Source organism: Notolepis coatsorum (genome assembly GCF_963971535.1).
Source record: "Notolepis coatsorum genome assembly, chromosome: 20".
Taxonomy (NCBI): domain Eukaryota; kingdom Metazoa; phylum Chordata; class Actinopteri; order Aulopiformes; family Paralepididae; genus Notolepis; species Notolepis coatsorum.
The window spans coordinates 24,516,760-24,542,543 of NC_140184.1; the positions used below are offsets into that span (position 1 = coordinate 24,516,760).

Below are 25,784 nucleotides of genomic sequence, written 5' to 3' on the forward strand. Positions count from 1 at the left end.
CTCTCCCAGCGTATTGCCTCTGTTAGTTAGTTTGGACATTTCATCTCCCAGCGTAATGCCTCTGTTTTTGGTTCTCACTTAGAATAGTATTTTTGGACTTTACATCTCCCCCTGTGTGTTTGTCACACGAAGATATTATTACTTTGTTCACTTTGTTATTTGGACTGTTCTGCACCTGCTCTGTTTTTTTCCCTTTTGTGCATTAACTCTCTCCTCTGTCCTGCAGAGCGGCCCAGATGTTTTCCCACCAGTCCCCAGTTCCTCCCTGTACCCCAGCCCGCCTCCGCGGGCCTCAGTCCCCTTTCTAGTTCCACCTAGTTCCTGTCCCAAGTTCTCCCCTTCTAGTTCCACCTAGTTCCTGTTCCCTAGTTCTCCCTTTTCTAGTTCCACCTAGTTCCTGGTCCCAAGTTCTCCCCTTCTAGTTCCACCTAGTTCCTGTTCCCTAGTTCTCCCCCTTTCTAGTTCCACCTAGTTCCTGGTCCCAAGTTCTCCCCTTCTAGTTCCACCTAGTTCCTGTTCCCTAGTTCTCCCCCTTTCTAGTTCCACCTAGTTCCTGGTCCCAAGTTCTCCCCTTCTAGTTCCACCTAGTTCCTGTTCCCTAGTTCTCCCCCTTCTAGTTCCACCTAGTTCCTTGTCCCTAGTTCCCCTAGTCCCCGTTTCTCCTGTTCCCTAGCTCTCCTAGTCCCTAGTCCTCTCTCCCTAGTTCTCCTTGTCCCTGGTTTACCTAGTCTCTAGTTCCTCTGTCCCAAGGCGTTCCCTTAACCTTCCCTTAGGCGTTCCCTTACCTTCCCTTAGTGTTCCCCTTTCCTGCCCGCCTCTTAAAGGCACTTTTCCTTCCCCTCATATTATATTCCTGTATTTGTGATTTCTCCCTTAAAGGGACAGTGCCCTTTTCCCTGTATTTCCCTGTTGTTCAATAAATATCTGTTTCTTGGCAAACCATCTTACCTGTCTTGTGTTGTGCGATTGGGGTCGGTTACAAACCATAACAGTACGACCCCACCAAATCGACGACCCCAGCCAGCACAGACGGTGTATGTTGAGTTTGCCTTTTTTTTTTCTTGTTCCCTCTAGCTCCCCTGTTTAGCCCTGTTAGCTTGTTAGTCTCCCCTCTAGCTCCCCTGTTGGCCCTGTTAGCTTCCCTGTTTGCCCAGTTTAGCTTCCCTGTTAGTCCTGTTTAGCTCCCTTGTTAGCCTGTTACTCCCCTGTTTAGCTTGTTAGTCTCCCCGGTTAGCTCCCCTGTTTGCTTCCCGTTTTGCCCTGTTTGACCCCCCTGTGGCTAGCCATGCCCTGGCAGCTAACCCAGTCCCTCAGCAGAGCCCCTGTCTGCTAGCTTAGCCCCGGCTGCTAGCACAGCCTCTATGTTTATGCGGCCCTTGCTGCTGGCATAGGCCCTGTAGCTAGCCATGCCCTGGCGGCTAACCCAGTTTCCCTCTGCTAGCCTGGCTCCGGCAGCTTGCGCAGCCTCTATGTTGATGTAGCAGTACAGCTAGCATAGGCCCTGTAGCTATCAGTGCCCTGGCAGCTAACCTTCCCTCTGCTAGCCCTTTCCCGGTGCTACCATGGTTACCCCTTAGCTACCCTGCTTGCCCCTCAGTTCCTCTAGACCCAGTTCCTCTAGACCAGTTCTCTAGACCAGTTCTCTAAACCAGTTCTCTAGACCAGTTCTCTAGCCCGGTTCTCTAGCCCAGTTCTCTAGACCAGTTCTCTAGACCAGTTCTCTAGACCCAGTTCCTCTAGACCAGTTCCCCCAGTTGCCCCTCTGCTACCCTAGTTACCCCTCGGCGACCCTTTTTCTTTTGCTAGCCCCACTCTTGTGGTGGCTTCCCCTGCTGGCTTGGCCATTACCTCTTGTTTTGCCCCCTGCCACTCTGTCTGTATTTGTTTTGGGTCGCCGGGTGGCTCCCGTTGGAGGGGGGGATACTGTGAGGTTTTGCCCGCTGCTCACTACCTTTTCTCTGTCTTCTTTAAGCCTACTGTTAGGAATTCCCTATTCTCTGTCTTCTTTAAGCCTACTGTTAGGAATTCCCTACTCACTCTCTCTAGCCCCCACCCTCTCGTTCCTTACCCTTAGTGGCCACACCTGTTTGATATTCTATTATCTCTCGCACCTGTGGTGGCAGGCTAATTAGTCCCCCTGTGGGCTTTAAATACCAGGGCGCTTCCCCTCGTTTTGGCGTGGGGGTCGTGTTGTATACTTGCCGAGTCATATTCTCTAAACATCTAGACTCTTTCGGGAGATCCTCTGTCTGCCTATGCTGTTCCATTCTCCGGCGTCGAGATGTTTGCTCCAGCCTTCGCCTGCTGTCGCCGTTGCCTGAGAGTGGGACTGGTCTGCGCTCCCTAGACTTCCACGGGAGGCATCCCAGTCATCCACTTCAGACCCCCCGCGCAGCTGTCGTCCTGACGCACATCCAGACCAGCGCAGACGCTCTCCAGTCCACAGCGCGCAACGCGCATCTTCCAAGGATCCTCGTGTTTGGCCACCTGTCGCCGTTTGCCTGGAGGGAGACATTGTACTGCGCTCTCTAATTCTCTACGGGAGGTATTCCAGTGTTCCACTCCAGACCAGCGCGCCAGATGCGCTCAAGCCTTCGCCACCTGCCGCCGTTTGCCTGGAGGGAGACACTGTACTGCGCTCTCTAATCCTCTACGGGAGGTATTCCAGTGTTCCACTTCAGACCTTCGAGCTTGGCACGCTCCTCCGTACCAGCGCACTGACGCGCATCTTCCAGACCTTCGAGCTTGGCACGCTCCTCCGTACCAGCGCACAGACGCGCATCTTCCAGACCTTCGAGCTTGGCACGCTCCTCCGTACCAGCGCACTGACGCGCATCTTCCAGACCTTCGAGCTTGGCACGCTCCTCCGTACCAGCGCACAGATGCGCATCTTCCAGACCTTCGTGCTTGGCACACTCCTCCTGGCAGACGCACCCCGATGCGTCTCTCTGTTCCGACGCGCACACCAAGGTGTGGCGCGCCACTCTGTTCCTCGGCTCCGACAGTGGCTACCCGGTGGACGACATCCTCGCCACCGCCACTGTTCCAGCTCCCTGTTCCGACGCGCACACCAAGGTGTGGCGCGCACTCTGTTCCTCGGCCCGACAGTGGCTACCCGGTGGACGACATCCTCGCCACCGCCACTGTTCCAGCTCCCTGTTCCGACGCGCACACCAAGGTGTGGCGCGCACTCTGTTCCTCGGCTCCGACAGCGGCTACCCGGTGGACGATGCCCTCGTCACCGCCACTGTTCCAGCACTCTGTTCCTCGGCTCCGACAGCGGCTACCCGGTGGACGATGCCCTCGTCACCGCCACTGTTCCAGCACTCTCTCCCTCGGCTCGGACAGCCAGCCGCCCCGGTGGCGATGCCTTCGTTCCCGTTGCTGTCCCTGTACCATTACGCATGCGCCTGGGTGAGTTTTGATTGTGATGTCACTCACCCAGCGTAGTGCCCTTGCCCCCGTTCCCGCTGCTGTCCCCGTACCATTACGCATGCGCCTGGGTGAGTTTTGATTGTGATGTCACTCACCCAGCGTAGTGCCCTTGCCCCCGTTCCCGCTGCTGTCCCCGTACCTTTACGCATACGCCTGGGTGAGTTTTGATTGTGATGTCACTCACTCAGCGTAGTGCCCTTGCCCCCGTTCCCGCTGCTGTCCCCGTACCTTTACGCATACGCCTGGGTGAGTTTTGATTGTGATGTCACTCACTCAGCGTAGTGCCCTTGCCCCCGTTCCCGCTGCTGTTCCTGTACCTTTACGCATACGCCTGGGTGAGTTTTGATTGTGATGTCACTCTCCCAGCGTATTGCCTCTGTTAGTTAGTTTGGACATTTCATCTCCCAGCGTAATGCCTCTGTTTTTGGTTCTCACTTAGAATAGTATTTTTGGACTTTACATCTCCCCCTGTGTGTTTGTCACACGAAGATATTATTACTTTGTTCACTTTGTTATTTGGACTGTTCTGCACCTGCTCTGTTTTTTTCCCTTTTGTGCATTAACTCTCTCCTCTGTCCTGCAGAGCGGCCCAGATGTTTTCCCACCAGTCCCCAGTTCCTCCCTGTACCCCAGCCCGCCTCCGCGGGCCTCAGTCCCCTTTCTAGTTCCACCTAGTTCCTGTCCCAAGTTCTCCCCTTCTAGTTCCACCTAGTTCCTGTTCCCTAGTTCTCCCTTTTCTAGTTCCACCTAGTTCCTGGTCCCAAGTTCTCCCCTTCTAGTTCCACCTAGTTCCTGTTCCCTAGTTCTCCCCCTTTCTAGTTCCACCTAGTTCCTGGTCCCAAGTTCTCCCCTTCTAGTTCCACCTAGTTCCTGTTCCCTAGTTCTCCCCCTTTCTAGTTCCACCTAGTTCCTGGTCCCAAGTTCTCCCCTTCTAGTTCCACCTAGTTCCTGTTCCCTAGTTCTCCCCCTTCTAGTTCCACCTAGTTCCTTGTCCCTAGTTCCCCTAGTCCCCGTTTCTCCTGTTCCCTAGCTCTCCTAGTCCCTAGTCCTCTCTCCCTAGTTCTCCTTGTCCCTGGTTTACCTAGTCTCTAGTTCCTCTGTCCCAAGGCGTTCCCTTAACCTTCCCTTAGGCGTTCCCTTACCTTCCCTTAGTGTTCCCCTTTCCTGCCCGCCTCTTAAAGGCACTTTTCCTTCCCCTCATATTATATTCCTGTATTTGTGATTTCTCCCTTAAAGGGACAGTGCCCTTTTCCCTGTATTTCCCTGTTGTTCAATAAATATCTGTTTCTTGGCAAACCATCTTACCTGTCTTGTGTTGTGCGATTGGGGTCGGTTACAAACCATAACAGTTGTATGGTCCGTTTTTTGTGTTTGTTTTATGTTAGGACTACGGGTGGAAATTAGCCCTGTGCTATTCCCGGCATATTTACGTCCTTATCATGCTGTGATGTTATGCATACACATGTAAATGATGTTCATTAATTTGCATTGTCCTTAATAAACAAATCTTAATCTTAATCAGGACGTCAGGTGTCCCTAGTGTAACGGAGGTCCGTGAGTAATATCCACAGTCACGATGGACGAGTGTTGTGAAGTGACTGTGGCAGTAAGCGGTACTGCAAGTTAAACTCACTTCCCCTTAAAAGACACATACCGGTAGACACGTTACCAAGAAGTGAATTCACCTCTTGGTATAGCGGTCGGCTACAGCGTGGGAGACCCGGGTTCGAAACTCCCTCGGGGCATTGGCATTTAACACAACGCAGAAGGAGTAATATACGATCGGTCACACTAGCATCTCGCAGTGTATGTCCGAATCATAAATACCATTGAGTAGAACATCACGGATAATGTGGTCGGTATAGTCCACGTCCTTGCCACACTCGCATACCGCATTATATGCACATGTCTCTGCTTTACCCCGCACTCTGGCAGCGAAGGCGCGGAATGTCTTTTTTCTTTAAAAAATTATATATAATGTGGACAGAGATGATGAATTGTTAACTATTGTATACGTTTGAATCCCATAAAGCATCTCCTCTTTGTTTCATTGAAGATTTGGCCGAGTTGTTGTGACAGGAAGGATGACGATGACGTGGTGGGATATGAAGGAATATTTACATTTGTTTAATATATTATATATATATATAATTATATCCTTGCAGATCTGCAGTTTATTAATGCTGGAGATAGTTTGAAGATTGAGATTATGGAAGAAAAGGGATGCTGAGGATTTGTTACTGTGAGAAGAGGTGGTTAATCTATGAGTACTACCTATAATGAGTACACTAGTTTGTTAGGCTACAAAGAGTAGCCCATACAATATTGCAGTGTGTTTAATAGGGTCCATTGGACTGGACTGGTTTGTTACATATTTAATGCATTACGCTAAGTGATTTCATAACTTTTTTAGTGATCAGGTCAATGTGACTTTGTCACACCGTTGTCCATGAGAGTTTGTCATCAATTAGTACACCTAAGGGAGCGGTTACATTGATCACATCATGAAAATGAGATAAAACAGAAGGAAGGTCATTGCTGTCCGTTGGTTTGTTTTTTAATTAGAACCTAGCTAACGTAATCATACTCCTGACATTAGGCAGTCCATATTTTGCTGTGAGGTAATGAGATTAGTATCATCTGCAAAAAGTTTTAGGACCTATATGTATAACTTTGGGGAGATCATTGCTGCTGTACATACTGTATAAATTAGAGAGAGCAATGGTCTTGGAGCCTTGAGGTACCCCACAGTGGATCGCGGAAAAACACCCTGGGTCCATAGCCTGAAGTCTTGTGTAGTACATGTCCAAAGTTCATATAAATCCGTTCAGAAATGAGTGATTAGAAGCGGTTTTGGTAAAAAGTGAGAGCTCAGAAAGATTTTTTCTCATAGACTTCAACGCATTTGATGGAGAATTCTCTTCCCTGATTCGCTCATTCCCACGTGAGGTACCATTGGAAAGCCCTACTCATTGGTTACAAGTTACAACCCTGTCCATTTGTCCAATAATCTTCGAGATTGCCAAATGATTGACGGAGGTAGAGGCTTGATAGTCGGGAGTGGTAGGTCATGCTGGACCTACAAAAGGCCTTCGACACTGTCAATCACTCCATTCTGATTGACAAGCTAAAAGCAATTGGTTTTGATAGTCTATCAGTGAGCTGGATGCAATCCTACCTTGAGGGGAGGGAACAGATGGTGGAGGTAAACGATACCCTATCCCCCCCCCCTCACAGTGAGCTGTGGTGTTCCACAAGGAAGCATACTAGGACCGCTACTGTTCCTAATTTATGCAAATGACATGTCGTCAGCTTGTGACTGCAACTTGTTCCTGTTTGCGGACGACTCAGCCCTGCTGGTCTCTGACAAGAACAAGTTACAGGTTGAAAAAACCCTCAGCTCGGAACTAGGCAAAATCTGCACCTGGCTCGCTGATAACAAACTATCATTACACATGGGCAAAACAGAGTCCATTCTCTTCGGTTCAAATAACAAACTCAGCAAGACCGACGGCTTCTCAGTTACAGTGGGTGACAATATTGTCACAAGGAAAGATGAAATTACCTACCTGGGTTCCATCCTAGAGGCTAATCTCTCCTGTGACAAAATGGCATCCAATGTAATAAAAAAAGTCAACCAACAAACTCGATTCTTGTACCGGATCTCCTCTCTGGTAAACAAGAATACCCTGAAGACTCTGGCAGGAGCACTCATTCAAGGGTACTACGACTATGCTTGCACCTCATGGTACCAAAGCACCTCAAAGGAGCTAAAAACAAAATTACAAACATCGCAAAACAAACTGGTCAGACTACTGCTTGACCTGACTCCTAGAACCCACCTCACCCCTGCCCACTTTGACAACCTAGGATGGCTTAGAGTAGACGACAGAGTACAGCTACTTGCAATGGGCCTGGTCTACAAGATACACTACACGACCAAGGTACCCATGTACATGTCAAAATACTTCCCAAAGGTCAGTGAATACCACGATCACAACACCAGAGGGAGCTCCACAAATCATGTTAAACCCAGATTCGGCTCAAACAAGGGACTAAACACGTTTCGCAATTATGCCACATCAATGTGGAACGCCCTACCCAAAGCTGTAAAGGAATGTGAATCACTACCCACTGCAATTCGAAACTGGCCCCTGTAAATGTCCTAACCCAACCCCCTCCAATGTACAGTAATTTACCTAGTATGGTCTTGTCAATATTCCAATGTACAGTGTTGCTTGTTTGTACAGTGTCCCCCCCCCCCCCAATGTACAGTTTTGCTTGTTTGTACAGTGTGTCCCCCCCAACCCCCTCCAATGTAAATTACCCAGTATGATTGTCAATATCCCAATGTACCCAACCCCCCCCCCCACACAACCCCACCCAACCTCCTCCAATGTACAGTTTTTACGTCAAATGTATATACTCCCTTTTCTTGACTCTTTTTGTATCACAAACAGTACTGTATTTGCAAATCTGGTATGTCATAAATGTATAGATGTAGCAGTACTGTCTATCTGTATGTCATGTATGTCATATATGTCCTGATGAATTGAAAATGGGGGACCCTGATGTAAACAAGACGAAAGTCTTTCTCTGGTCTGCATCCCCTTAACAATTGTGTGTATTGAGCTGTACTGTATTGTACCCATTCTGCAATCTGTTAATAAAGTTTTCAATCAATCAATCAATCAATCAATCAATCAAAAAATAAAAAGTCGACTATCGACAGGCAACAAATAGAGCTTTAATTCGATATATATATTGTATTAAAAAAATATGCACACCCGAGCCGCTAGCTCATTCAGCGCCTAGAGGTCGCTGTTTACCTTGTGGTAAGAAGGCCATCGCTTTAAAGAATAGGGATAGATGGCGGTGTTTGCAGGGCTCAAAACAGCAAACGGCGCTTCAATGCATTTCCTTAGAAATCGTGCCATTTGTCGCTTTATTTATGAATCATTCTGAAATAAACGCTAGATTATCAGTATTATGTTTCATCATGCATGCACAAAAGCGGGGGAGGAAAAGTCGCCCCTCCATGCTTTGGTCGCAGCCAACGGCACAGCACGCACAGACACAGACACATTGTGATCGCTGCGAAAACAACATCGGATCAACGCAAGATTGGTAACATAGAGTCCTTACCTCATATCTGACGTACTGCAAAAAGAATAATCCAATTCCCGATCGCCATTCCAAATATTGATTGTGGTCGTCTTTCCAACGTTTATCAACCAAAACACATGAATCCACTGTGATCCAGTGTCCCCAAACTGTGTGTTATAACCGCTCCCCATGCCCAAGAAGGAAAACCCGGACCGGACTTCTTAGATCGATGCACAGCCCAAGCCAGAGGGATTCCAATGATGTGCAATACCGGCCGCAAGGCGTTAGGCGGCGGTATTGGCCGTTTGCGATCTCAGAGCCATTCCCAATGATAACATCAGGCTGGATGGATGAATTATGAATGTATATAGTAAATAAAAGAAATAACGATTAAAACCCGACTTTTCTCGTGATTGGCGCTCAACCACCGGCGAGATAACCCGACTTTTTTCGTCATTGGCGTTGAAACAGCTAGAGGTCGCCAAAGTACCGGTGGGCAAATCGTCCTCAAGAAGGCCCACATGTGGGCCGTTGCATGCTAAGAGGTTTTAACACCAACACAAATGACTTAATCAAACGGTTTGTGTGTGCATGCGCGTGTGTGTGCATGTGCGTGTGTGTGCGTCTGTAGGAGTGGCCATGCTCTCCTGGCCTTCATGTTCTCCAGACAGGAGGGGAAGCTGAACCGCCAGCAGACCATGGAACTGGGACACCACATCCTCAAAGCTCACATCTTCAAGGTAAAAAAAATACCAAAAGAAAACATTCAGCATATTCAAGGTAGCAATATTCCACATATTCAACATAATAATCTCAAACTGATTATGATGCATTAATTATACTTGATGATGGGGTTGCTTAAAAGACTCCAGGTGCTGTGTGGGCTGTGTTATCGGAGCCATTTTCTCTCTTCTGGAGCTCATCTCTCTCTTTCTCTCTCTCTCCTGCTTCCCCAGGGTCTCAGTAAGAGGACAGGTGTGTCCTCTAGTGTTCTTCAAGCCTTGTGGGTGAATTGCAGCACAGATAGTTTGTCCGCTGCACTGGCCTCCCTCAGGAACCTCTACACACCTAACATCAAGGTCACACACACACACACACACACACACACACACACACACACACACACACACACACACACACACACACACACACACACACACACACACACACACACACACACACACACACACACACACACACACACACACACACACACACACACACACACACACACACACACACACACACACACACACACACACACTCTCTCTCTCTGCAGACATAAAGTACACAGACTTTTCTATGGCACCACTAACTCTCATGTCCCTCTGCAGGTGAGTCGTCTGCTGATGTTGGGTGGGGCTAATGTTGCCTGGCGTACAGAGGTGCAAGGCCACGCCCCCATCCTGGGAGTTCACACCCACCTCGGACATCTGGAGATGGTGTCTGTGCTCCTTGAGATGGGGGCACCGGTAGATGGAGCAACCGACAGCGGCATGACACCCCTCTGCCTCGCCGCGGCTGCTGGACATGCCGGCTTGGTCAGCCTGCTCTGTAAGAGAGGGGCAAAGGTCAGTGTGGGATGCTGTCTTTAAGGACGGGGGAGTGGGGAATGGGGGTTAGGGGGTGTGGATATAAATCAAATCAAATCAAATGTATTTGTAAAGCCCGAAATCACAAGGTAATGGGCTGTACAAGTCTTCTTTGAACAAGTCAAGAAGAAACATCACACTCCCAGATATTCCCCAATGAAGATGAGGAAAAACTCCTAACAATAGCAAAAAAGCACCACAGGCGATGTGGAGGAGAGAAACCTCAGATGGGCTGTTCAAAGGGGATCCACCAACTTGGGTGTCTGTGATAATATAGTGTTGCTATATATATTGAAATTCTTTATTCGGGATAACCCCTTGAGATGTAGCATCTCGTTTTTTCGAGGGGCTCCTAACACAATACAATGTATGTACAGTTTCAGAAGAAAGAAAAAACACACAAAAAACATTGGACATCGAAACAGAGTCTACAACAACAAAATCAACTAAGAAATAACATTACAAAATAAGTAAACCAACATACGAGATCACAAAATAAACAGGACAAACCAAACAAAACACAAATCAAGCAAGAATAGGAATGGATCGTTACTTCGTAAGAGATGAGTAATGAAAGTAATGATAGTATGCAGTATATAAATGATAAACTAAAAACATGTACATGTACTTTGAAAGTAAGAAGACAGCGCATTTTTAAATAAATAAAAAGATGAGATGGAACGAATATTTACAGGTAAGTTATTCCAATCAGAAGGGGCTTTGAACAAAAAGGCTTTCTTGGCTGTTGCTTTTGAGAGTGTTGAAATTGTAGGTATGGAAAAATAGAGTTGGCTAGAATGCCTTAAATAATAATTGGAAGAATATGGAGTCAAGTATTGTTTTAGATATTGCGGATAATTAAGATAAATACATTTAAAAATAAATTGTAACCAATGGCTCTGTCTTCTTACAATGGGAGAGGGCAAATTCAGTGTTTCATACATTAGACAGTGATGAGTTGTAAAAGGGCATCCAAGAGCAAATCTGCATAATTTATTGTAAGCTGTATTGAGAGGAATGAGATTCCTTTTGGATGCAACCTGGTAGACAACATCTGCATAATCCATCAATGGTAGAAATTAGTTGGATTACAAGCTTCTTTCTAACAGAAAAAGTTAAGCAGTTTCTGGAACGGTAAAGAATACCCACATTAAGATTAATTCTTCTTACAATATGATCAATGTGACACTTAAATGATAGTTCAGAGTCATGGCGGCTACGTGGCGTAGTGGGCAAGGCGCTCGCCACGAATGCGGAGACGCTGGGATCGCCTGTTCGATCCCAGCGCTCCACATTGCTTTCAGTTTAGCTGCTCGTCCGTACTAATACACATTGGCCGTATTAGGGGGTGGGAAACTGATGGGTGGGGATCGGGCGTTGTGGACAGCGACTCCTACAGGTCGGTTGGTGCGCCTGCGCAGTAGAATCAGGAAGTGTCGGGGGCAGTGTGAGCCTCCCACGCGTTACTCCTCGCCACTGAGAGATCGAGCTGCGCAGGTGAAAAGATGCGACTGCTGTTACCTCAAGTACCGGAGGGGACTTGTGCTATGTATGACTTAGTCCACATTGCAGCCGGCTTGTGGGAGGCAAGAAACAGCGTTCGTGACAGGGGAGGGTTGAATTGGATTATCCGAAATTGGGATGGGAGAACATATAGAAAATTGGAGAAAAAGTGGATAAAAAAAAATATATATATAGTTCAGAGTCCAGCCAAACAACCAAGTATTTTGTGTGTTTGACTCTTTGCAGAGGTGTACCATCTAAACTATAAATAGCACTTAAACAAGATTTGGCTTTTGATTTGATGCACTGGCGAGTACCAAAGATCATTGTATATGATTTGCTTTTGTTAAGTAGTAATTTGTTAGCAGCTAGCCAATGTTGCAAGGAATTAAAATCAGATTGCAGAGCTAATTCAATGTGTGATAGGGTAGATTTGGAGGTGTAAATTACTGTGTCATCAGCATAGAGCTGAATACAACATTCCGAAATAATTGAAGGGAGGTCATTTATAAAAATAGAAAAAAGAAGTGGACCAAGAGTTGAGCCCTGCGGCACACGTCTTTGTTGAACTAATAAATCAGATTTGCTACCTTGAATTGCTACACATTGCTTTCTATTATGAAGATAGGAATTAAACCATAATAAAGAATTCCTTGACAGACCAACAGAATATAATTGATCTAAAAGGAGGTAGTGGTCAACGAGATCGAAGGCCTTGCTCAAATCAATAAAAATAGCACCAGTTAAGTTATTATTGTTAGAGGCAGAGAACATATCACTAGTAAGTTTCAATAGTGCTGTATGATAGATGGATGATAGATGGGTGGAGAATAAAACAGGCGAATAGTTGGTATGTACTGTATGTACATATACATGTAACAAAACACATATATGTACATGCAATAGCAACTAAGGTACATAAGACTTTATTTTTATTTAAATAAAATAGAGCTAAGAACAACAACAACAAAGGAAAAAGCATGGGGAAACGAGCGCTGGTATGAAAATAAGATAAAGGCTAAATGTCAAGGCTCGGAGCTCAAAATATCAGAGTCATATTTCATTTGGATGAATGTATGTATGTATGTATGTATTCCACTCGGATCCATTTGAAGTATGGGGGCGACATAGAGAAGATCGCACCACCTTGGCCATCACCACGAGACATCCACTCACAGAGAGACAGGGACAGGGGTTAGAGAGTTTCCGTGTTTGTAGTGGGCGGACATACTGTGGGAGCAATAGATACATGTACCGTAATAAGCAGTATATGAATAGAATAGAATAGAAGTACTTAGCCCAGCAATGAAGTACAGCAGGCATGGTTTATACATTGTAGGTCGGACAGAAGATGGTATGGAGCTGATCCATGACCTCAGTGGTGCTCATAACCAATAATGGGGTAGAACAGTCACTGCAATCTGTATAATGACACACTAACACTTGAGTCAATGACTCAGAGAGACAGGGAGACAGGGATAGGGGTTAGAGAGTTCCTGTGTTTGTAGTGGGCAGACATAGGAGCAATAGATACATCATATACATGTAATAAGCATATATATATATGCATACATAGTAGCATAGAATCAAAGTATATAAGAACATTTGGAAATTAAAGTAGTGAATAGAACTAAGAACAATGAGGCAGAGCGCTAGTATACAGGATGAGATACAAGACGATGGCTCAGGGCCCTTTCCCCCGGTGGGCAGGAGAACTACCTGAACTGAGGTAGAGCAGGTATGGTTTGACGTTGTAGGTCGGACAGAAGACAGTATGAAGCTGATCCATGGGGCCAGTGGTGCTCATATCCAGTATGAGGTAGAACGGTCACTGGAATCTGTATATCGATATATCCACTCAGAGAGACAGGGACAGGGGTTAGAAAATCTCCCATGTCTGCAAAGAGCAGACATGGAAGCAAATAACAGACATCCTAACTGAACTAGACAGATTACACTAAGGGTCTATCCCCAACCGGGTGAGATCAGGGTAGGCTGAAGGAGAGAGAGGATTTAAAAGCTTCGACAGAGTTGCCGCCCCTGATGGCGGCGGGTAATTTATTCCACAGGTAGGGAGCGCGGTAGGCAAAGGCTCTGTGGCCAGCGGATTTATTTTTTACCCTAAAAATATACTAATATAATACATATTATATTATTATCTGGTTACTCATTATCTCACCCTGCGCCTCTTGGTTATTCACTCTTGTAAATTGATCTGATCCAAAATGAACTGGCCCAGTTTCATATTCAACATGGATAGATGATGTAAACAACATGCATATTAACCCTTTCACTACCACACTACAAAGGGTTAACACTTTTACTACCACACTACAAAGGGTGAACGATTTCACTACCACACTACAGAAGGTTAACCCTTTCACTACCACTACAAAGGGTTAACACTTTCACTACCACACTACAAAGGGTGAACGCTTTCACTACCACACTACAAAAGGTTAACCCTTTCACTACCACACTACAAAGGGTGAACGCTTTCACTACCACACTACAGAAGGTTAACTCTTTCACTACCACACTACAGAAGGTTAACCCTTTCACTACCACACTACAAAGGGTTAACACTTTCACTACCACACTACAAATGGTTAACACTTGCACTACCACACTACAGAAGGTTCTATTTCGTAATGGATCTCGCTCAGCATCACACTTGCACTGTACTTCACTTTGTGCACGTGCACTGAATAAAAAATTCCACCATGTACCTTTACATCCCAACATTCGTCTGGCCACACCCCCATCCGCTTACCTTCATAAGCAGGTGTGTGGTCACCTACTCGCCTCCTTCTTCGCTTTCACCACAAGGAAGTGCCTTCGGTAGATCCCCACTTGACGAGGTTGTTAGTAGAAGAAAGTTGGAAAACAAGAGATACGTTGACATCATATCTTTATTTTCTCTCTCACTATTTTCGAGAAAATACGGCGATATTGTCTTCGTTACTGGAGTGTCTGGAAGATGATGATCATTCTACACCTCCACCGGTTTTTTCGTATTAGGAGCTCACGCCGCTGACATGCTTCCCAACTACAATCCTCCTTGCTGCGGCTGGATGGGGTAAGACCCTCCAGCAACACAGCTGGACTGTAGGACGCACCGACTGTTGTGAGAAGCGGTGGGTTCCAGGTTGGGTATGTACTGTTTTGATTGCGAGCTCTGGTTGTTGTTGATGCTATGGGGGTTAGCTAACAATTTACGAAACGCCGACCCCAGGCCAGGGTCCTCTGCTCGGCTTAACACGGCAGTCGGAGGATCTTGGCCTGACGCCCATGATGGCTAATCTAGTGGCCCGCGCTAGGTTCTGGTGATCCCAGGATTCTAGAGCGGATGCTTCTCTGTCCCGTGTAGGCCCCATCTTTCATATACAAATGAAAGTTTACCCTAACGAGGAAATGTGGGCATAAGATCTTCTTTATCGGAAGTTCCATGCTCAAAGGGCCCTGTGTGTGTCTGGATCACTGTTGAAACTGTGTTCTGACATCTCTTTTTCTTTTCCCTGTTAGGGAAGGGATTGGGACAGCGGCCTGTCTGAAGTGTGGCTTGTTATGTCATTGTATACAGTTCAGGTGATGGCTGGTTAGCTTGCGTGCTAGTTATGGACTACTGTTTTAGCCAGTCTAGCTGTTAGCTGCGCAGCTGTTAGCTGCGGCGTTAGCTCGCTGTGTTTACCAGGCTGGTATACGTTAGCTTGTTGCTATCAGCCGATCGGCTGTTAGCTTAATGCTACACTGTTGAACGTTCTGTGACTATAACATGCCTTAAACACTCTGACTACGACGTCATCTTTGACAGAGGATGTTAGTCGAACCTACCGGGAGCCCGGCCGGCGAGGACTGCGTCAACATGGAGACCCGTAGCGGCTGGATGGCGCAGCGATGCTGCCCGTGTCGTCAACACAGGAATGCTGTGTTTACTATCGGTGCCCCGTTAGCCAGACTGCAGTTCGCTTGGCCTGCGCTCACGGTAGGAAGGTCCCGACCAGACCTTAAACGCGTCTTCTTCCTTCCCTTCTAATGTTTTGTAATAACGATGTTTTTCCAAAACGGGTGTTGCTGCAATACATTTAGGATACGACGCGTGTTGTGTGTGAATTGTCTTGTCACTGGTATAGCTTCTCCGTGCAAATCGGGTTTTTGTTACATATGTAAACATTATCTGGTTAGTTGTGTTGAGAAACATCATGTGTGTTCATGTACCGTGTACTCACAACTAAGGGGGTTAATTAACCTATAAAGCTAATGCTTATATGAGTGAAGAATGAATTCTTTTCTCAGCCTGTAATGACAATGAACAGTGTGTTCACATATTAACAGGTTTACCTGTTCAACTGGCCGTATCAAGGGTAAGGTAGAAGGGGTGTTCCCCCCGGTTCCCTGGGGCTTCCCCACCCTCCTCTCAGACATGTTGTTTACAATATATTGTGTCACTGTGTTGTGGGGATACGATGTAACCCTTAGCTTAGTTGCTGGGGTTGTGCTAAACCGCTTGAGAAACAATTTTTTCCTAAAGAAAAGATTGTTTGGTCATTTTTCGTGTGTGCTTAGCAAGGCCTGTGGCCGATACTAATCGAGAATTATGAATTCTCTCGTTATGAAAAACGGCGTTCCTCTGTAGCAAGAGTGTACTTGCCATTTTTTGTGGTGATAAAGGGTTGTGTGTGTCTTGTGATCTATGACTGGGTTAGGTTGGCCACAGAAGCACATGTGTAAGTCTGGTACCGGGGCTCTTAAGGGGGCCCTCTCTATTCTGTGTTTTTTCCTTAGTAAAAATCAGATAGCAGGTTAGCACATGAGCTCAGGGCTGTACGCTAAGCTTTTTCACTAGGGGCACACTTGCCCCTAAATGAGAAATTTAGGGGCAAAGAATATTTTTTAGGGGAACATTTTTAAATAACTATTTTACCATTATAGTAGGGCTGGGCGATATGGCCTCTAAATGATATCGCGATATTTTGACATTTCCTCTAAAGCACTTAAAAATGCTTGATTGAACCCTTTGATGCATACAGTCACGCCAATATGATGATTATAATAAGTCCCTGCAACATATGTTTGCATTATTAAACCATGAAGATGCTTTAAAAAATAATTTAATGAAAATGTACTAAGAGTAGTCTACTGACACACTAATAAAAAAAATTATTTACATCTAAGACAATTTATATAAAAACTCTTGGGTGCCTTTTACACAGTACTGTGTTTTCTATCCACTTTAGCCAAACACACATATATATATACACACACTACTGTGAGAAAATAATAATCACACAGACTTAATGATTTTAGAATATTTCAGATAATGAAATTAAATGTTTATATCATCAACTATCCAGTTAGTATTTATACTGTGTGTAACATTTGGCTACTTTAAATCATTAGAGAGAGAGAGAGAGAGAGAGAGAGAGAGAGAGAGAGAGAGAGAGAGAGAGAGAGAGAGAGAGAGAGAGAGAGAGAGAGAGAGAGAGCCCCCCCCTTCGGGTTTTGATCGTCTAAGCTGCCGTAGGTGATGACGTCACACTCGAATGTAAACAGGAAGAGATGGAGACACACGGAGATGGGAATTGAATGATATACAGAAACGAATAACCAATAAATATGAAGTTATGTTTAAACTTCTGTTGTCAAGCGTTGTCAATATAACCCACCCCCTTTCCTCACAAATGGAACTAGTCTTGTGGAGTCCGCTTTGACCGTTTTCCAGGGTTAGCAGAGATCGCTAGTTAGCTTAGCATAATCCTAATGGAGACCTTGGTTAGAAGCTACCGTTAGCTCATTGCTCGTGTCAATTAAATTGCATGTTATTAAAGGTCCGCGCTGGTCTGTCTAATGAAATTACAACCGCAACATTATATTGCACTGTACAGCCCTGGTTGTAGGCTAATGTTTTACTACAATTTGTATGGATTAATTTAGGAGTGAAATGCGAATGAAGGGTTGAAATCACCACTCGCAAGCTTGCCCCCAGATATTATTTTAAACTCGCACGGACCAAATTAGGGGGCAATTTGCGATCATATCATCGCAGTGTACAGGCCTGGAGCTGTGTGAAGCTGTTAGACACTTCATGTAGCTGACTATGACTGTGTCATGCTCTTTTTTGTCATTACATCGTATCATGGGTGTGGGGTCGTAAAGGGGTGAACTGGTAATCCTTTCCTCCCCTTTTGATGGGCAGGGGTTAAAACCTCCTGTCCTTCAAGGTTCCTGTCACGTTGCTGTTCGGCACGTTACAGGGTAAGAGGGGGGGGGGGGAGTTTCCTGGTCCCACGCCCTGGAAGATTGGGCGTGTGCACCGCAGAAATTCCCCCGCCATAGAGTACGTCACTGTGCGCGTCTCTGTTGGTAAGACTTCCGTGAGCTGTTCAGGTCCATATGATGGATCTGTTTCAGGGAGTGGTCAGGGCTCCTCCTCACGAAGCTCCTACTCAAGTCAAGTCAAGTCAAGAGTTTTAATTGTCACGGCATACAGGTATACAATGAAATGCGGGCCTTCTGTGAGTTAGGACTCTCCTTCCCTGTGAGGGAGCCTCCTCAGAGTTCAGAGCCTCCTCCTCAGATTGTCAAGGTGAGTAGAACTTCAAAAAGGAGTCCTGCTCTATTGTGTGTGTGTATTCGATTCAATTCGATTTTTTTTTTTTTTAAACTTTATTTTTTTAGCGTTTATCGCTTTTCCGGTCAAGCATGACCGACAGAAACAGGTTGAAATGGGATGTAGAGCAGGGGAAGACATTCTGAGAAATGACGGCGGGTCCGGGAATCGAACTCGTGTCCCCCAGATCCGTGACGAGCACGGTTTTCCCCGACGCAGAAATAGCGCCGAGATATGCGGTGAGCTACGGGAGCTCCCCTTCAATTCGATTATTGAGTGTCTATTGGTTCAGTGCCTCCTCCTCGGAGAGCCCTAACCCAAATTTTACATGGCTCAATGTTGCAATATATTTTTTTCAATCTATACAGCTCGCGTGGGAAGTCTCTCTGGGGATTTCCGTCTCCTCCCTATGGGAGGGTGGTGGGATGTAAAAATGTAAACAATTTTTACCCTCAGCGGCGTCACGAGGGATTCATGTCAGTCTGTGTTCTTTCTTTTTTGAATAAAAAGAGGAAGGTACATGAAGCACGACGGCTCCGTGTCGTTCTCCCAGGCGACTTGGAGGAACAATGTTTGGTGTCTTGCTAGACTATCCATTGATGTGTTTGGGTCTCGACGCATACATAGTGCTGGCTCAGGTGTGTTTCTGTGACAGAATCACACAGGGGCTAAGTGCGCCTTGGTTGCTTGTTAAAACAGCGTTTTTATAGGGCAACTGGGATGGAGTTTTGTCTCTTCCGAGCGCCAGTTTACTAGGTTGTCTCGATGAATTCTCGTTCATATCTGGGGGATGTTAACGGAATAGATCTGAACATAGGTAGAGGGGTCTCACGCCCTTGGGGTGGGCCGCTGAGCACGGTCCAAATAGGACCGTCTGGGTGGTGCCCTCTTTTCATGTTTTAGATCGACACGCATAATTACCTACCCCCTCTCCTGGAGTGGGCATGTCGGCGTGGTTAGGACACGGGACTGGTCTGGTCACGCTGGTCCAGGTCAGTTAACCCGTTGTCCGCCGGGGATGCAGATCTGCTGTTCTGGTACCCTGAGGGACTTGTGCTTTTTTCGGGTTAACGCCCGATCTCGTCCGATCTCGGACGCTACGCAGGTTCGGTCCTGGTTAGTACTTGGTTGGGAGACCGCCTGGGAATACCAAGTGCGGTGTGCTTAGGGCTGGTTCTCCATTCTTTTTGCTCCTCTCTCACGCGTGGCGAAGAGGGGGCTGTTGGGGTGGTCTTGGACCTCCTCTGGTAACCCTGTGCTTCCCGTGCCGCCGGGCCCGGTCCGAAGTAAAGTTTCGTTGATACCGTAGGCCTGGGATAACCCTTTTTTGAAAACTGAAACACTTGTACTGCGGTATAGCCAGTGTATGCCCGCAGGTGTGTTTTGGAGTTTTTTCTTGAGGGGTTATAGGAACAACCACCGCATCTGGTAACGACAGGGTGGTTGGTTCCCTGGTGTGTTGGAGCAGAGTCAACTCCCGGGTTACCTGGTTGAGTGTGCCCCTGCACATTCATGACGTCTGCCAATCATGTCAGCCTTCTCTGCCTCAACCCCTCTGGGTGGTTTTTTTTAATGGAGGCTTTGTCATGCAACAACGCCAGCATACGCCCCTTCCTCCGGGGGGGCTGTTTTCAGCTGACTCCTTTGGTGCCTGTCTCGTCCGCAGTGCTCCAGGCTCAGGTTACAGCCTGTTGCCTGGTTTCCCCGGTGCGCTGCCTGCTTCCGTTGGTTAACCTTTTTTGTGTGCTTACGGCCATGCTGACTGCCTGTTCTGCAGGGTCAGTGTGCCAGGCGGTGTGCTATTGGGGGGAAAGGGCCCGCTCTTGGAGGGGCCTTATCCGAATACGCTGGCGATGTGGGGGGCGGTGTCACTAAGTGACCACCTGGTGGGGTCTTGATGCCTGGCGTCATTGACCTCTCCGGGCCCCTGTTTTCCAGGGGATCCAGTCCCTTCAGTGGGTCTGGGTCTTCCTTCGCGCTTCGCTGCTACGGCCTTGCCACGGGGTTGGGTTTGCTCTTGACCCCGTGATTCTGGGGGCAGTAACGAGGTTGTTCCTTCCGTTCGTTCCCGGGTGGCATGCGGGTTGTGCGTGTACTTCGCACGGTCGGATCCGTCTCCCTCCCGTAAGCCTCCAATAGGGAGGGTATCCTCCATTAGGGAGGGTCGGGGGGGCTCGGTCCTCCCCGATCTGATGGTTGTGGGGGGCCTCAGCGGGGTACATTTGTCGGGCTATGGCTCTCGCTCAGCCTCCCTTGTGCAAGTGTGATGCTGAGCGAGATCCATTACGAAATAGAACGTTAGGTTATGGCTATAACCAAGTTCTATCAGTAATGGTGACGCTCAGCATCAGACGCCGCTGCGGCCCTTGATCTCACCTTGTGGTGAAAGCTTGGGAAGGAGGCGAGTAGGTGACCAGTGACACACACCTGCTTATGAAGGTAAGCGGATGGGGGTGTGGCCAGACGAATGTTGGGATGTAAAGGTACATGGTGGAATTTTTTATTCAGTGCACGTGCACGAAGTGAAGTACAGTGCAAGTGTAATAATAATAATAATAATGGATTCAATTTGTACCGCGCTCTACATTCGTGAGAAGCTCAGAGTGCTACAGGAGATAAAGACAAAAGTTAAATGAATAAAACAATTTAAAAAGAATAAAAACAATTAAAAAGACTAACAACCAGTGAAATGGAAGAACCTAAGAGTAAAATAAAATAAAAATAATAGTAAAATGAATAGAAGTAAAAATAAAAGTAAAAGAAAATTCAGGCAAAAGCCTTGTTAAAAAGAAATGTTTTTAGGCCCCTTTTAAAAACCTCTACGGATTGTGGTGCTCTCAGGTGGATGGGGAGAGCATTCCAAAGTCTGGGTGCGGCGGAGCGGAAGGCGCGATCACCCATGGAGTGCAGCTTAGTCCTGGGGGCTTTGAGGAGGTAGGCTGTGCCGGAGCAGAGGGAACGTGAGGAGGACTGGGGGGTGAGGAGTTCCTTGAGATAGGCAGGGGCACCACCGTGTACGCACTGGTGAGTGAGGAGGGAGACCTTGTACTCAATTCTATGTTCCACGGGGAGCCAGTGAAGGGATCTGAGGGTGGGGGTGATGTGATCATATTTGATGTGTGATAAATAGAACTTGGTTATAGCCATAACCTAACGTTAACTCTTTCACTACCACACTACAAATGGTGAACGCTTTCACTACCACACTACAGAAGGTTAACTCTTTCACTACCACACTACAAAGGGTTAACACTTTCACTACCACACTACAGAAGGTTAACTCTTTAGCGGCTGGGTGGCGCAGCGGACATTGCGCTCGTCACCAACGCAAGAGACACCGGTATCGATTCCGGCTGTCAGAGTTGCCTTCGGCTCGGGCCGGCCGTCATACTGACTCAATTGGCAGAGCCAGCGGGAGGGGGGTCGATGGGTGGTAGTCTGATCGTTGTAAACAGCAACTCCTACAGGTCGGTCAGGGTGCCTGCACAGCAAAGACAGGAAATGGCGGGGGCAGTGTGAGCCTCCCACACGTTACACCTCGCCAATGAGAGTCCGTGCTGGCAGGTGAAAAATGTGACTGGCTGCCTCCACATGTATCGGAGGGGACATGTGATGGGCTTCTATCCTCCCTACAACCGGCCAGTGGGGGGCACATGCAAGCAACGATCAGGACAGGGGAGGGAGAATTGGCACGAGAGGTAAATTGGGATGGGAGAAAAATCACAGAAAAAGGAGGAGAAAAAGTAGATAACAAAAAAAGGTTAACTCTTTCACTACTACACTGCAGAAGGTTAACCCTTTCACTACCACACTACAAAGGGTGAACGCTTTCACTACCACACTACAGAAGGTTAACTCTTTCACTACCACACTACATAAGGTTAAGCCTTTCACTACCACACTACAAAAGGTTAACACTTTAACTACCACACTACAGAAGTTTAACTCTTTCACTACCACACTACAAAGGGTTAACGCTTTCAATAACACTACAATGGGTTAACGCTTTCAATAACACACTACAAAGGGTTAACGCTTTCAATAACACACTACAAAGGGTTAACGCTTTCACTACCACACTACAATGGGTTAACGCTTTCAATAACACACTACAATGGGTTAACGCTTTCAATAACACACTACAAAGGGTTAACGCTTTCAATAACACACTACAAAGGGTTAACGCTTTCAATAACACACTACAGAAGGTTAACTCTTTCACTACCACACTAGAGAAGGTTAACCTTTCACTACCACACTACAAAAGGTTAACTCTTTCACTACCACACTAGAGAAGGTTAACTTTCACTACCAGGGGGTTAACCTCTATAGTGTGGTAGTGAACAGGTTAAAGGAACCAGTGTAACAGTCCTACTGTGTCCCTGTGTATCAGGTGGACCACGTGGATAAGAGTGGCCAGTGTGCTCTGGTCCACGCGGGTCTGCGGGGACACCCAGACGTCATCCACCTCCTGCTGGGCCAGGACTGGGGACCCGAGGCCCCCTCTGACTCCCAGCAGCAGGCCTGCTCCGAGACGGGGACGGGGAAGAAGCAGGCGTCCCAGCAGGCCCTCACCGCCGCCTCCAGCGCGGGACACTCACAGGTACTGGCACAGCGGGCTCAGCCCGCACCTCACTCTGTACTATGGCCCACGTCTTTGGCTCTTTGGGTTTTTCCAACTGCATAGCAACAGCCTTTTGCCATATTGCGTTTCGCCGTAGGTGGTTAAGAGCTTGTTGGAGCTGAGTGATGAACAGATGGTCGTGCAGACGGACATTCACGACTCTCTCTGGGGAGAAACAGGTGCGTTTCCTACATCAGTCATACCTGTTAGGGTACCTCACCTCGTCCCTCCCCTGTATCTGACTCTAGACGCCAGGTTCAAGGCAAGCAAGCATGGATTACACTGTTCATGTTCCGTGAGTTCCGTGTGATGAATAAATAACCAGATATGGCTGTTGACTGTTCATGGATGCATAGGAAGCCAGCTAAAGCATACAGTGGAGCTGCGGGCCCTGTAAAGTAGTTTTGGTGATTTTTAAGATGCTCTTATTGATATTAAATAATTTATTAGATTGTAAATAGTTAATCATGTTGCATAGAGATGGAAGATCACATTTCTCACTGATCATATTGTGTTCAGGCATATGTGGCAGTGTCTAAATGTAGGTGTTATTGAATTGTGACAACTTTACCCCAGAATAGCCACTGGTGGCGTTCTCACTGGTGGCGTTCTCACTGGTGGCGTTCTCATCACAGAGTGGCAATATTCATGATATCCCACTGGTTCGAGTGTATTATTGCTTTTATACAGCAAGTTCCACCGTCAGGAAAAATATAGGATGAATACAGACAATTCTAGGGTATTTTATATAGATTTCAGTCAACTATTCAGTGAAAAATAGTTCCTAAAGATGTCTCATTGCTATGGAATTTCAAATGGAGTAGGCTATCAACAAGCTATCGAAAGTGGGAAAAAGTCATCAGCACCTCGGACAGTTCCTGGAGTTGGGCCAGTTCAATGCACAGGACGTCCACTTGGTGGTGTTGAAGGATTAATTGCGGCTTTTCTCCAGCTCGTCTTTCGTTGGATCGGCACGTCTAATAATGCTGTTTTTTCTGAATACCGGTAGATGTAGGCCCGTCCTCTTTATATATCCACTCGTTTATGGTTAACGGGTACGTTAAATCAAACGTAACGCTGTCCGCGGAGTAGGTCATGTTGACACAGTTTCCGTTGAAAGTTGAAACTTTCTACAACATTCTAAAGCCAGTGCAGTGGTATATTCATATTCTCGACCAACCACAATGCGTGATCGGACCTCCCTGTTGTATAAATCTACTTAAAGCACCTTAGACAGAGGCTTGGCATCGGCCTAACGGCACCATTACAGTCTAATACAATCACAGACATGGAGGAAAAGCAAGATGAAGACACCTTCTGAAATGTGCAGGGAACTGTAATGGTTATCCTTGGATTATGTAGACCTTCTACAGACTACAAGGCTTATATCATAAATTCTTAATGAAACTTTCTCTCTTTTTTTTTGGTTATTTTATTTCTTTATTTTATTTGATCTCCTTGAAAGAGCAAAGCAACTGAAAATCATATGAGAATCTATTTATGCCTGATAGATGTGGACTGTTTGAGCCAGTTTGATTGTTAAGAAAATGGTTTGTATAGCTATTTTTGAAGATTACAAATGTGAATAATTATTTCTTTTGTTATTTTCTTTTAGAATACTGTTTTTTGGAGTCTTAATTTTGTTAAGAATATAGGACAGGCATGTGTAAGCATTATGCTTCAGTCTGTACCTTTTCAGTCACAGCCAAATCAAAGATGGTTGAATGATTGTGCATATTGTATTGTGTGTGATGACTGAATAAAACGACTACTACTACTTCCCTGGTACAGTATTGAAAGGGAGGGGTCTAGGTCAGGGGTCATACGGGATGAGCTCTCAAATACAGGATGAGGCCTCTGTTAAACCATTTGAATACATAATAGGACACTCAGACATGCGGATTAGCATTAAAAGAGAGATTAAAAAGGTTGGCCTCAGTAGAGAACATTAGATCAGGCCAGTTATAACGCTTGTACTGTTGTGCATTATATTGTGAAACCATTGTACTGTATAGCCCTACTTTTCTTTCTACATGCATCTCTCCCTCCTGCTTGTATTAATGATCTATTTAAAAAAAAAAAAACGTATCTTTCTCTCCTTGTCCTGTCCTCCACCTCGCTCGCAGCTCTGACTGCAGCGGCAGGGAGAGGAAGGATGGAGACGTGTGTGTTCCTGTTGGAGCGGGGAGTGGCGCTGGAGCAGCCCAACCGGCGAGGGGTGGGGGCACTGCTCTGCGCTGTCAAGCACGGACACACAAAGGTGAGGAACACAATGACGCTTTCTCTTCAGTGACGGTGTTATAGTTGTAAAACAGCGACTCCTACAGTTCGGTCGGGGCGCCTGCACAGCGAGGGAAGGATCTGGGGAGAAGGTAGTGTGACCCTTCCACACGTTACACTCCCCCAGTGAGAGTCCGCGCTGCCAGGTGAAAAGAAGCGGTGGGCTGGCTACACATGTGTCGGAGGAAGCATGTGATAGTCTCCGCCCTCCCAGAGACCGACGGTAGGAGGTAGAGTGCGCAACGACCAGGAAGGGGATTGGGAATTGGCATAACAACTAACATTGGGATGGGAGAAAAACGGAAAAAGGAGGGGGAAAAAAGACATTAACATTGGGTCCACTCTATTTAAGTGTGCCAGGGCCCTGTTATTATGCATGCTGGCTGACTGGCACACCTGCATGGAACAGGTCCAGTATTAACATAATTATATGTGTGTTTGCTCATCCATTCACTCATTCAAACCTTTATTTCAGGTCTCCCTCATTTACAGCAACGATGGGTTTACAATTGTAAACTAATACCGATTCAGGCACAGTCAACCAGGACCTGCTAACGGGTCTGGCCCTTTAGCTCAGCTGGTTAGTGCGGCTGCCTGTGGATCCTATGGTCCCAAGTTCAAATCCACTCGGTTA

General features: G+C 46.7%; 1 protein-coding gene across 1 annotated transcript in view; it reads left to right on the plus strand.

The window, feature by feature from the left end:
• Window positions 1–25,784, plus strand: part of LOC311246832 (protein TANC1-like) — a gene marked incomplete at both ends in the record, with an annotated part of 135,369 nt that overhangs the window by 78,046 nt on the left and 31,539 nt on the right. Inside the window, 6 exons of the mRNA XM_084337077.1 lie at window positions 9,173–9,281; window positions 9,498–9,620; window positions 9,876–10,112; window positions 22,640–22,849; window positions 22,968–23,049; window positions 24,997–25,130. Coding sequence (XP_084193203.1) covers window positions 9,173–9,281; window positions 9,498–9,620; window positions 9,876–10,112; window positions 22,640–22,849; window positions 22,968–23,049; window positions 24,997–25,130 — 895 coding nt within the window. The remainder of the gene's footprint in view (window positions 1–9,172; window positions 9,282–9,497; window positions 9,621–9,875; window positions 10,113–22,639; window positions 22,850–22,967; window positions 23,050–24,996; window positions 25,131–25,784) is intronic.